Source organism: Chiloscyllium plagiosum, unplaced genomic scaffold (genome assembly GCF_037043375.1).
Source record: "Chiloscyllium plagiosum isolate Xiang-an unplaced genomic scaffold, Cpla_swu_hap1 HiC_scaffold_1, whole genome shotgun sequence".
Lineage (NCBI taxonomy): Eukaryota > Metazoa > Chordata > Chondrichthyes > Orectolobiformes > Hemiscylliidae > Chiloscyllium > Chiloscyllium plagiosum.
The window spans coordinates 35,261,560-35,274,662 of NW_028270139.1; the positions used below are offsets into that span (position 1 = coordinate 35,261,560).

Consider the following 13,103-nt stretch of genomic DNA (forward strand, 5'->3'; position numbering starts at 1 on the left):
TCCAGAACATAAGAACTAGAAACAGGAGAAGGCCATCTGGCTCTTTGAGTTTGCTCTGCCATTCATGGCTGATCTTTTTAAGGCCTCAGCTCCACTTACCCAGCCTCTCACTAAAACCCTTATTTCCTTTATTGTTCAAAGAATGATCTATCTTAACTTTAAAAACATTTACTGAGGAAGCCTCAATGACTTCACTGGGCTGGGAATTCCATAGATTTGCAACCCTCTGGGTGAAAAAGTTCCTGCTCAATTCAGTCCTAAGTCTATCCCCTCTAATTTTGCGGCTTTGCTCTCTTGTCGTAGTTTCACCCGCCAGTGAAAACATCCTCTCTACTTCTGTCTTATCTATTCCCTTCATAATTTAAATGTTTCTATAAGATTCCCCCCTCATTCTTATAAATTCCAGTGATTATAATCCCAGTCTACTCAGTGTCTCCTCTTAAGCCAACCCCCTCAACTCCAGAATCAACCTGGTGAACTTCATCTGCACCCCCTCTAGTGCCAGTACATCTTTTCTCAAGTAAGGAGGCCAAAACTCCAGGTATGGCCTCAACCAGCACCCTATAAGTTGCAACATAACCTCCCTGCTTTTCAACTCAATCCCTTTCGCAATGAGGGACAAAGTTCCATTTGTGTTCTCAATTACCAGTTGCACCTGCAGATCAGTCTTCTGTGATTCATGCACAAGTACACACAGGTCCCTCTGCACAGCAGTGTGCTGCAATTTTTTTATCATTCTAGTAATAGTCCTTTTTACTGTTATTCCTACCAAAATGGATGACTTCACATCTATTAACATTGTACTACATCTGCCCACTCACTTAAACTGTCTATATCCCTTTGCAAAGTTTCACAGTGCTCTGCACACTTTGCTCTACCACTCATCTTAGTGTCATCTGCAAAGTTTGACATACTACACATGGTCCCAACACTAATCCTTGAGGCACACCACTAGTCACTGATTCCAATTAAAAGAGCACTCATTTATCCCCAATCTTTGCTTCCTGTTAGTTAACCAATCCTCTATCCATGCTAATCCATTGCCCGTGATGCCTTGCATCTTTATCTTATGCAACAGGCTTTTGTGTGGCACCTTGTTGAATGTCTTTTGGAACTCTAAATTCACCACATCTGGGTCCACCGTCCATGTAACGTATTCATAGAATTCCAGTAGATTAGTTAAGTATGACCTGTCCTTCATGAACCCATGCTGTGTCTACCCAATGGGACAATTTCTATCCAGATGCCTTGCTATTTCTTCCTTGATAATAGACTCAAGTATTTTCCCACTACAGAAGCTAAGCTAACCAGTCTATAATTCTCCACCTTTTGTCTACCTCCTTTTATCAACAGTGGTATCACGTTTGCTGTTTTCCAGTCTGCTGGAACTGCCCCAGAGTTCAGTGAATTTTGGAAAATTACCACAAGTGCATTTGCTATTTCTCCCGCCATCTCTCTTAGTACACTGGGATGCATTCCATCAGGGCCAGGAGACTTGTCTACCCTTAGCTCCATTAGCATGCCCAACACTACCTTTCTCGTGATAATGATTGTTCCAACTTTCAAATTCAAATCCGACCAGATCAAAGCCAGTAGATCTTGTTCTAGTTTCATTCTAATCTGGCTGAGTTTTCTTCCTCTGGGAAGGATAACTGCATCTAGTTGAAAATCAGTTGGTTGTGCTGAAAATAACCTATATCTTGACAGGATTATGGGGCTAAGTAATCGATGTGAAAAGAAGTGTTCATGCTCTGACATTGTTAAGCTTTATGTTGATTCCAATAGGCTGAAGGTATCCAAGATTGTACTCCTCCTTCAACTCTAGCCCCTTAAGCAAGATTATTTTATACAGTATCAGATGAGCGGGAATTGAATCGGTTGGGCTGTACTATTTCCAGTTACACAACAAATATCAGAGCACATCTCTAATATGAGAGAGGGTACTCATAATGCAGGGAAAACTTCTGTAAAAGAGCATTAGAACAACTTTTGTGCTAAAGGAATAGTAATTCAGTGCACTAAAACATATCATTAATTCTGTGTAACCTCCTGCAGCTTTCATCTTGAATTGCAAACGTCATTTTATCAGGATCGAAATACATTTTGTTTGAGGAGTCACAATTTTTCCAGGGGCTTTTTTATTCTGGTTTTCAAGGGTTTCTTTTTCCATTCTCACCAAATCATTTATTAAGCAACCTAATCCATAGTAACAATACTTTAAATACTATTTGTGTTGATGAATGGGGCATTGAGACTTGCACAGCACAGTGAGATTAAACAATTTCTTCAATAATCAATTCTCCATTAAACATAAGGCCACAATGCACACAAAAAGTGTAATATCCTCGATAGTTTCAAAGTTGGCACAAGGCAAAAATGATTCAACAAGAATAGATTTTTTTCCAAAGTAATCAACACTCTTCTAAATCAAAATGTACATCAACTGAAACATCTTTCAGATCAAATCTACTTTCATCACATATATTCCTAATATTGCTCATTCCCCCTTGTCATCAACTCTCCCTCACTTCCAGGGGGAGAAAATTATGCATTAATTGTTAAATTTAAATCTGAGATTGAGGTATGAGATCTGTAGAATGGATAGTAAATGCTTGATTAAAATGTTTCAGCTTTAAGTATAACCAGGCATTAACTATCTATTCTACCAATCTCTTACCTCAATCTCAGATTTAATTTTAACAAGTAATGCATAGAGCATTTTATTCTCTCCCTGGAGGAGAAGAGAGAATTGACGACAAGGGGAAAATAAGTAATACTATCGTCAGATTTTCTCATCAGCAGGAAGAAGTTGAAAAATAAACTGAATAGGAGTGGAATGTCCATTTTTCCAAACTTTGATGGAAAGCCTGTAGAATTAGTGGAAGCAGTTTCACACATCGTTTTTCTTCTCTTGAATTCTGAGATGTATATATTCCTGGATATGCCAACATTTTTCCTTCCCCCTAATTACCCTTAAGATGGTGTGTTAGTTTTGCTGCAGTAAGGTGCCACTTCAGAGAATAGTTAAGTGTCAACCTACTTGCTGTGACACTGGGGTTACATACAAGTCTAGACCTTGTAAAGCTGGCAAAGTTCCTTTGTGAATCAGATGAACTTTCATGACAATTCAGTAACTTCATAGCCACCATTATTGACATTTGTTGTTCATTCTAGAATTAATAAAGTAACCAAATTCAAACTATTTTCTGAAAGTTGGCTTGGTTTGTTTTAAAAGCAAATTACTGCGGATGCTGGAATCTGAAACCAAAAGAGAAAATGCTGGAAAATCTCAGCAGGTCTGGCAGCATCTGTAAGGAGAGAAAAGAGCTGACGTTTCGAGTCTAACTGATACTTTGTCAAAGCTAAAAAAAAGGGGAGAAATAGGGAGGTATTTATACCAAGCTTTGACAAAGGGTCAGTTAGACTCGAAACGTCAGTTCTTTTCTCACCTTACAGATGCTGCCAGACCTGCTGAGATTTTCCAGCATCTTCTCTCTTGGTTTGTTTTTCTTTAGTGTAAAACAAAACCAAATCTGCAGCAAGGTATGCTTATGCTTTAGCAACAGACCACTATGTTAAATAAAGCAAACAAAATATGATCAATCAAGCCATTCTTCATTCTGAGATCTGACATGTCCATCAGCTGAGATCAGAACAAAGGTAGCCCCAGGGTATCTCTGAACTTGCACCTATCCTCTAAGATCCCACACTCGTAATTCTGTCCTGTGTGTCCCTAACGTTTGGTGATCTACCATTGCCAATTATATATTCACCTCAATAGGTTATATTCCCTGGTTAAGATCTCTTCATCCGCCTGTTTAATTCCTCCTTTAATCCCACCTCCTTATCCATATTCGACACCATCATATTATGTATTTAGTGTCAATTTTGTTTGATAACAATTCTGTGAACTGCCTTGGTTGCTTTCCTGTGTTAAAAGCACTATATAAAGCCAAGTTTATTGCTTTTTATTGTCCAAATGTTGCAAAAAAGTGTTACCAACAGTGAATCTAGCTCTTTTCAAAGAGCTAGCACAATTATGGTGGGCTGAATGGTCAATTTCTGAGATGCATGATTCTGTAATTAAATTTACTCTTACGTTTTGTAAGAACTGGTTAGCAGTAGGTAGGTTTCACACAAGTTTGATTCATTGATAAATTGTTAACTAGTTGTACCATACAGCTGTGTCTAAGTACAGAACTAACTTTGCACCCACAATGATAGACCATCTTTTATAAACAATTTCCTCATTCTTAACTGTCTATGCTGCTGTGGTAAATTGTTCATGGATTCTTGATGAAACAATTCTTATTTTCCAATGTGTGAATGGTGAGAGAAAATAAATCAGATTTCTTTGGGAGCAGGAAAGTTGAAAACTTGAGTCACTTTAATTGGAAGTTTGGATAGCTTCTATCACTAATTTTCTGTTTTACTTGACTACATGGCATACGAGTGTGGCACTGGAAAAGCACAGCAGATCAGGCAGCATTCGAGGAGCAGGAGAGTCGATGTTGCCAGCGTAGGCCCTTCCTGATGATGAACTTATGCTCAAAATGTTGACTCTCCTGCTCCTCGGATGCTGCCTGACCTGTTGCGCTTTTCCAGCGCTACACTTTTTGATTGATCTCCAGCATCTGCAGTCCTCACTTTCTCCTGCATGACACACGAGTTTGCAGTGGGTCTCATTAAACCATGTGAGTAATTTTAATGTAAAATATGAGAAGCTGACAGCAAATTGGTTACTCATTTTACATTTCAACCAGTTTGAATTTTTGCTGACTTCAGTAGAAAGTAAAATCGGATGAGATATAAAATGAGGGCTATTCAGATTAAACTAGATTTTCCATTAAGTAGGTTTGGCTAAAAGTATTCTCCATCATTCCATCTTGTTTCACCAGTTCCCTCTGTTTGATTTCCAAGATACTTGCCATTGTAGTCAAAGCCTTCACTTCATATGATATGACCAGTTTTCTATAGCAGAACATACCTGCAGCAGCCTTTTCTCCTCTGATATAAAATTGCTAATTTCTCTCCATTCCTCTGTACTATCATGACATGCCTGAATTCCCTTTTAATGAATGTTACTTTAAAATTTCCTATTAGGCCTCCTGAAAAGGTCTCTTCCTTTTGATTGAGTCTTCAATTTCCTTGTAGTCTCACTCCCAAACTTTTATTTTACCCCTATCTGGTAACCTCTGATTCCACATGTTATTCTTTATAAATCATTTCTCATGAGGAGGGTTATTGAAATGCATGATTTTTTTTTGGTGCTGGCATTTGTCAATGATGATATGAGTAATTATACCTTGGTTAAGGCAATCCGTACAATGATTAATGTACCAACTTTATTCTTTCTGATTCCATATTGCTGTCTGTTCCTGTTGCCACCACATTAACAAATACTATTAATAACCAGGATATCTAAACTATGTGCTAGAATGTGCGTTTCAGCTAACTATGTGGAATGAAACATATACTTTCTTGTTAATATTAATGCCCCACCTCCACTCCCAGTCAAACATCATGCCTTTATAAGGCTTTTAGAAGCAACCAACATTTTAGATTTAGAGCAAAGGACTAGAGTTTTAAAAATTGGCTTTGCCACTCTGTCCCCCACCCCACCTATTTATTTTACAAAAGGAGGGAGCTCCATGTTCCTGAGAGTAGATTCTGATCAGGACTCCTTCAGAAATGCAAGCTGATATTCTGTTCTGACACTGCTTTCGTACATCATTCCCCTTTTTACAGCTGTCAGTCACCATATTCTGAAAATTAAAAAGGTCCAGCAGCTGTCAAAGAGTGGGTACATAAGAGAAGTGTGATGTTAAAGTGTTAGGAAAGTAGATTGTCATTTGGGTAGGGTGTCAGGTAAGTAGAATGCCAGCCCTCAGAGCAAAGTTGCAAATAAGTAGGCTGCCAGGATGCCAACTAGGTTTTCAGGTGGGTATGGTGCCAGTGTATCAGGGTTTGAGGATGCAAGGGAGCAGTATGTCAGATGGGTAAGGAGTAGGCTGCTGTGTGATTAGGGTGCCAGTTGTGTACAAGTATTGGATGCCAAGTGTAAGGAATGTCAAGGTGCAAAATTGCAATGGGGCTAGGTAAGTGACTATGTTTAGGCTAGGTCAGAGTTAGTGGAATAAATCAGGCCCAGCAGAGCGCACAGGGAGGTAGGTATCATATCCAGGTTGGAAGTGCAGGTCTGATGACAGGAAAAGGGGCTTGGATGCAAAGCAAGGAAAATAAAGAATGTGTCTGGCAGATCAGGCAAAGGATCAGGTAACTAGCACTGGGGAAGGAGGTTCAAGTATGGAACTGAGGGTGGTGGATCGATATCTGACGGATATAGTTGTGGGTGTGTGAGGTCAGCTGGGATCAGTTGAATTATTACTTAGGAATTAAAAAGTTTCGTTAAGAGATGTCATGACACATCTCTGGAACAGGTTGGCCTTGAATCTAGGCCTACTGACACACAGGTAGGGACATTTTTCTAATGTATCACTTGACTCCCCTCAAACTCAGAAGTTTAACCATATATTTAATAGTTTAATTTTTCCTGAGTAACTATTTACTTAGTTTCATCAGAATCCCCCGATTTAATTGTGGATTTTGGAGTGTTTCAGGCCTGGAGGCACTTCCCAGCAATTCGTCGGAGTCTACTACAATAGACATTCCACAGGGGCCCCATGCATTGTTCCTACCTATGCCGAAGTAGCAACTGTTAGGTTATTGGAAAGTCAGAGTTTTTGCTTTTTACAGCTCTGACATCCCTCGTCTGTGCACATCTTATTGTAAAAAATGGACGTTTGAGGAAACTTTAATTTTCTCTTTACTACTAACAGTAAAGCTGCAACTATATGTACATGGAGAAAGTGAGAACTGCAGATGCTGGAGATCAGAATCGAGAGTGCGGTGCTGGAAAAGCACAGCAGATCAGGCAGCATCCGAGGAACAGGACAATCGATGTTTCTGGTATTCCTAATGAAAGGCTTATGCCCGAAGCATCGATTCTTCTGCTTCTTGGGTGCTGCCTGACCTGCTGTGCTTTTCTACCATGTGTACGTTACAAGTGATAAACATAATTGATCAAAAGGCCACTCTGTATAAAGTTGGTCCAAACAAAAGTTGTCAGTGTTACAGTATTGGTATAAACTATCATTATGTGTTCCAGTGTAAACGCTCGCTAGCATGAAATGAAAATTGATATCCTTCCAGCCTTTTCAGTCTACCACTGCCAAAACTACAGACAGCTCATTGACGTTTGTGTGCATTTGTGAATATTTACATTTTTCTGTCAACAATGTATGCATCATAAATTTTAAGATTTGCAAGTGGTGTGAATATGCATTTAGTTTTTACCCATTGCACTGTAAATGGAAAAAGTTGCGATCTTATTTAGGTTGGTTCTGGAGTTAACAAAATATGGCGATGTACAGTAAATTAGTTTTAGTAATCAAATTAAAACTGAGTTATTTTGATAACAGGCTATCCACAGAAATTATTATTCAGAATGTGAATTCAATGTGTGGGTGAGAGCTTAAGTGTCAAACTTGCATGACCTTGCTGGAGTGAAACCTGCACTGATGCCTCAACTGTTTTAATTTGCCTCATCTGCATCTTGCTAGATATTCTGCCAACCGCTTTCCTCCAAGATCAGACCTAGGCAGATAGCAAGATGTGGAGGCAGTGGGATTACAGAGAGACAGATATGGGCCAGTGGAGTTACAGAGAGAAGGATGTGGGGAAGCAGAAGGTTAACAGTTAGGATGGGCCCACCAACTCAGTCAAGTGTGGTGGGATGAAGAGAGTGTAGGAAGTAGGTGACCAGTACTTACTTATGGGACCTGGAAGAATAGTCCAATTTGTCCCAGCCATTAGTAAACAAAAATACTGGTACAGTCTCAAACCAATTCCAGATAAGCACCTGCTGATATCATGTTGTGGGTGGCACGGTGGCACAGTGTTTAGCACTGCTGCCTCACAGCGCCAGAGACCCGGGTTCAATTCCTGCCTCAGGCGACTGACTGTGTGGAGTTTGCACGTTCTCCCCGTGTCTGCGTGGGTTTCCTCCCACAGTCCAAAGATGTGCAGGTCAGGTGAATTGGCCATGCTAAATTGCCCGTAGTGTTAGGTAAGGGGTAAATGTAGGGGTATGGGTGGGTTGCGCTTCGGCGGGTCGGTGTGGACTTGTTGGGCCGAAGGGCCTGTTTCCACACTGTAATGTAATCTGTAATCTGTTTCCCTGGCACAGCTAAACACCTGGCTGAACACTAGAACTACTTTAGAGTCCTATTTATTTCACAGGTCTTTGGCCTGGATTTTTCTCCCATTGTATCAGATGAGTTAAAAATTTTGGAAAGATGCAAGGAAACCCATAATTTATGATCTCTGACTCTACAGCATACCCATAATGTCACTGAACTTCCTCCTGCTGGAAACCATCCTGATTGACTAGTTTAGATTCCAATTGGACAAGAAATAAACTAGAATAGGTTGTGCTCATACTTCTGTGTTGGGGGCACAGTGGTGCAGGGTGTGCTAATCAGGGATATACTAACCATCCATAGGGGTGGGGTAAGTATGGGTGGGTGGGCAAGGATACCTATGACTATTATATGATGGGGGCATGTAATGTCAAATCTTGAAGATAATGGTCAATCAGAGACTTCATATTTTACTGAGGCCATGGATAAGGCGAGCTTGGAGGCATTATAAAAAGGCTGAGAGAAGATAGGAAGGATGGTTTGTGAGCCAGTGGAAGGATGTGAGCAGTGATGGCAGGATTACTCATGCAAACCTGTACACTTCTGCCGGTAATTGAAGAGGCGCTCATTTCCTTGATCCAAATTCTTACTTTGATTTCGACATTTGGATTTCTGAGGCTCAGGAATTTCAAATTAGAAAGAACAACAAAGTTTACAATGGATTAACCCTATAAATTCCTGCCTTATTGCTACATTCTAAATCTTTCTTACTTCCAAATGTTTCTTCAATACAATCACTCACTCTAATAGCCTTACTGTTAACTCTGTTTCAAAATTCTGCTGCTCCATTAAAGCTGGAGGTGAAGGGTTTTGGTGGGAGGTTGAGATTTCTTTCTGGCATTAGTGCAGTTACCTCCCAACTAACCCAAATCCATAAATTTTTGAGATTAAAATTAAATCCCTTTGATTTTTGCAGATTTGTGAAGCCCTTATAAGCTTTAGGATTTCTATTGTACTGTAACTTGATTGCACAGTTTGAAATAGCCATTTGTAAATAGTGTGATCCCTCAAGTCAACTTCCTCAAATCAACTTTTCTGCTTTATCCCCCATAACCTTTGATATCTTTGTTGATTAAAACATCTGTCTGTCTATCTCAGCCTTGAATATACTCATAAAACCATAAGATGCAAGAGCAGAAGTAGGCCATTTGGTCCAAAAATTAAACTGATAAATATGTTCTGCCAAAATCTAGGACTAAACTAGAGACATTTAAATCTTCAAACAGTTGAGTTATTTTGGTTAACAATCATTATCTTACAAAAAACTAAGATTATTGGGAGGAGATGGGAATGTGGAGTTTGAAACACAAACAAATTTAGCCATGATTTTATTCAATGGCAAAGCAGGCTTGAGGGGCTGAATGGCCCACTTCTGTTCCTAAATCACATGTTCCGATATTTGTATCATATGTCCTGGTCTTAAATTGTATATTTGGAATTTGTATGGAAAAAAATCCATGAAGGTAAGCTTTAGCAAACAAATATCTACAGTGTGAGGATTTTGTTTCTCTTGCTGTGTTGAACTCATATATACAAGCCTAGCCTGTGCAACCTTTCCTCAAAACAACCCGCCCATTCCAGAATTTAATCTAATAAATCATCTCTGAATTGTTTCCAATGCATTTATATTGTTTCTTAAGTATGGAGACCAATACTGTACAGACTACACTGGATGTGGTCTGACCAATGCCCTACATCATTGAAGCATAATCTCTTTACATTTATATTCAATTTCCTTTTGCAAAAGAGGATAACAGTCCATTAGCTTTCCTAATTTCTTGCTATACCTGCCTACCAACCTTTTGTAATAGATTAAACAGCATATCCAAATCTCTCTGGACCTCAGAGCTCTACATTTACTCACCATTTAGATAATTTTGGTCTACTCTATTCTTCTTGCCAAAATGAGCAGTTTCACATTGTTCTATGTTTTATTTCATTTGCCAGATCCTTGACCATTCACTTAAAATTGACTTGAAAACTGACACATTTTATCAATGCGTTTTTACCTTGTACTCATCAAAACATTTCACAGGAGCACCAATTCAAGGGGAAAACCAACATTTAAACCTCACAAGTGGAGAATGTTCATTGGTTGGCAAGTGACAGATAGAGCTGCTGCCATGGCAACTTCACCCCTTAGTGTTTATTTACATTTAACTGTCAGGCTTTGTGAAAAATAAATAAGACCTGATGACTCTGATTTGTCGGCGATTTGCCCTGAGAAAGACAGCAGCAAATGGCGTTCATCTAATTTGTTCTTGTCATGTTGTATAAATGTTGATTTTTATTTTTCTTGCATTGGTAATCTTCCAGTTGTCCTGATGAATGCAAAACAAAAATGTGTTTTTTAGCAATACTTGAGTTAGGGTACAAATGGCTATTTCTGTTCATGATACTTTGTATTCTACTTATGTCCATTTCTCAACCTATCTTCATGCCATCAGCAAATTGTGGAACCATAAGCCCTTGTCCCTTCATTTAAGTCATATATGTATATATGTGTGTGTGTGTGTAAATAGTAAGACGAGTAAATCAACCAGTTCCCCTTTGTGCACAGTGTACTTCTTGAAACCACTCAAATAGATTGGTTAAGTACGATTTCCCCTTTACAAAACCTTTAATCCTACCTGATAGTTCTGAGGCAGCACAGTGGTTAGCACTGCTGCCTCACAGCGCCAGAGACCTGGGTTCAATTCCTGCCTCAGGCAACTGTCTGTGTGGAGTTTGCACATTCTCCCTGTGTCTGCGTGGGTTTCCTCTGGGTGCTCCGGTTTCCTCCCACAGTCCACAAATGTGCAGGTTAGGTGAATTGGCCATGCTAAATTGCCTGTATTGTTAGGTGAAGGGGTAAATGTAGGGGAAGGGGTCTGGGTGGGTTGCTCTTCGGAGGGTCGGTGTGGGCATGTTGGGCTGAAGGGCCTGTTTCCACACTAATCTAATCTTTAAAAAAAACCCTGCTATAACCTCATTGATAACAATTTCTAACTACTTTCCTATTGCAGATGTTAAGCTAACTGGGCTGTAGTTTCCTGGTTTCTGACTCCCTTTTTAAATAAAGGAGCTATACTTACTGTTTACTAGTCCAATGGTAGGTTCCAGGAATCTAGAGAATTGTGGATAATTGAAACCAATATCAATTATCTCACTTGCTATTTCTTTTAAGACCGTGCAATGAAGTCCATCAGGACCTGAGGACTTATCAGACTACTGCTTCAGTGATGTGCTCATTGATACTTCCCCGGTGATTGCAAATTTCCTAAGTTACTTGGCGCCTTTCATTTTCTGATTTATAGCTATTTTTGTGATGTTACTCATAACCTCTATAGTGAGAACTGATGCAAAATACCTGTTCAATTCATCTGTCACCGGCTTATTTTCCAGTGTTAAATCCCCAGATTCACTCTCTGTCAGATCAATAGTTCCTTTGTTAACTGCTGTCTTTAAATATCCCCAAAGACTTTTTTTTCCATCTGTTTTTATTTTTGTAGCTAGTTTTATTAAACTTTTGGTACATTTTAAATATTCTGTCCAATCTTATGACCTACCACCCATATTTGCATACTTATATTATTTTTCTTTAAATTTCATACTACATTTAAATTATTTTAGCTAAGCATGAATGGTAGGTCCTATGATTCAAATTTTTCTTTCTCACAAGAATGCATCCATTCTGTGTATTGTGAAATATGCCCTTAAATGTCTGCTATTGCATCTTTTCTGACCTTACCCTGTACCTAACTTGCCAGTTTGCTTCAGCTAGCCCTGCTTTCATGCCCTAATAATTATTAAAGTTTAAAAAAGGAATCTTAGACCCACTCTTCTCCCACCCAAGCTGAATATATAATTCAATCATATTCTGATTGCTACTACCGATAGCTGTCTTCACAATGATGTTATTAAAATTAATCCTCTCTTATTACATAATGCCAGGACTAGAATAGCTTACTCTTTGGTTCACTACTGAATACTCTGTTCTAAGAAATTGTCCCAAAACCATTTTATAACTGCTTATCCAGGCTACCTTTATCCATTTAATTTTTCAATGAATATGTAGACTAAAATTCTCTACGATTATTGCCATACCTATCTGACAAGCTCCCATTATTTTTTCTGTATTTGTATCAATTTCTGCACAAATTTTATGTTTTAATATTCCACATGTTCCCATATGTGTCCATTGTTGACAAACATAAATTTTCTTTTGATGTCATTGTAAAATTATAACAAAATGCTTTGAAGCAAGCCTTTTTTAAAAAAAAGTCATTATTTTCTCTTTTGTAGGATACTGGCAAGTGCAGGAAAAGACCTGAAAGATAATTTCCTGATAGCACTGGCAGAGCGTGAAGAAGCCAACCGCAGCGGGAGAATGGCTGTGAGTGCATAATTAAGTGTTTAAGTTGCATATAAATTATTTTTATATTGGAGGAAACTGCACAAGAATTGAGCTTAACGTGGTTTATAAACATTATAAACAGTGAAATTAGTCATCAGCAGTGCTGCAAAACAGGCAATTACATACCACTGAAAAGAAAATTAGCCAGGGTATTAACGATGACATGTTTCTCATCCATGTTGCAGCATCACTGATGGCCATTTTCACCCCAGGGTCTTGTCAGAAGGCGAGACCTTCAAATCTGCTTTAGCTGAAATGTACACTTACACCATTGACTCTATTTAAGAAATATATCAGCACTTTACATCACTTTACAAGCTGTTTTGCCTGGAGCTTTCAGGTGTGACCAATGAATATTCCCACAGAGGAGTGAATTTCCTTGTGACTTCTCCTGCTCTGCTCGAATAACGTCAGCAGATATTTACTGGGAGCCCGATATATCATGC

General features: G+C 39.0%; 1 protein-coding gene across 1 annotated transcript in view; it reads left to right on the forward strand.

The window, feature by feature from the left end:
• The window catches only part of cfap299 (cilia and flagella associated protein 299), a 694,354-nt gene that overhangs the window by 284,462 nt on the left and 396,789 nt on the right, over positions 1-13,103 (forward strand). The window contains exon 3 of the mRNA XM_087989061.1: positions 12,546-12,636. Within this exon, the coding sequence (XP_087845187.1) occupies positions 12,546-12,636 (91 nt within the window). The remainder of the gene's footprint in view (positions 1-12,545; positions 12,637-13,103) is intronic.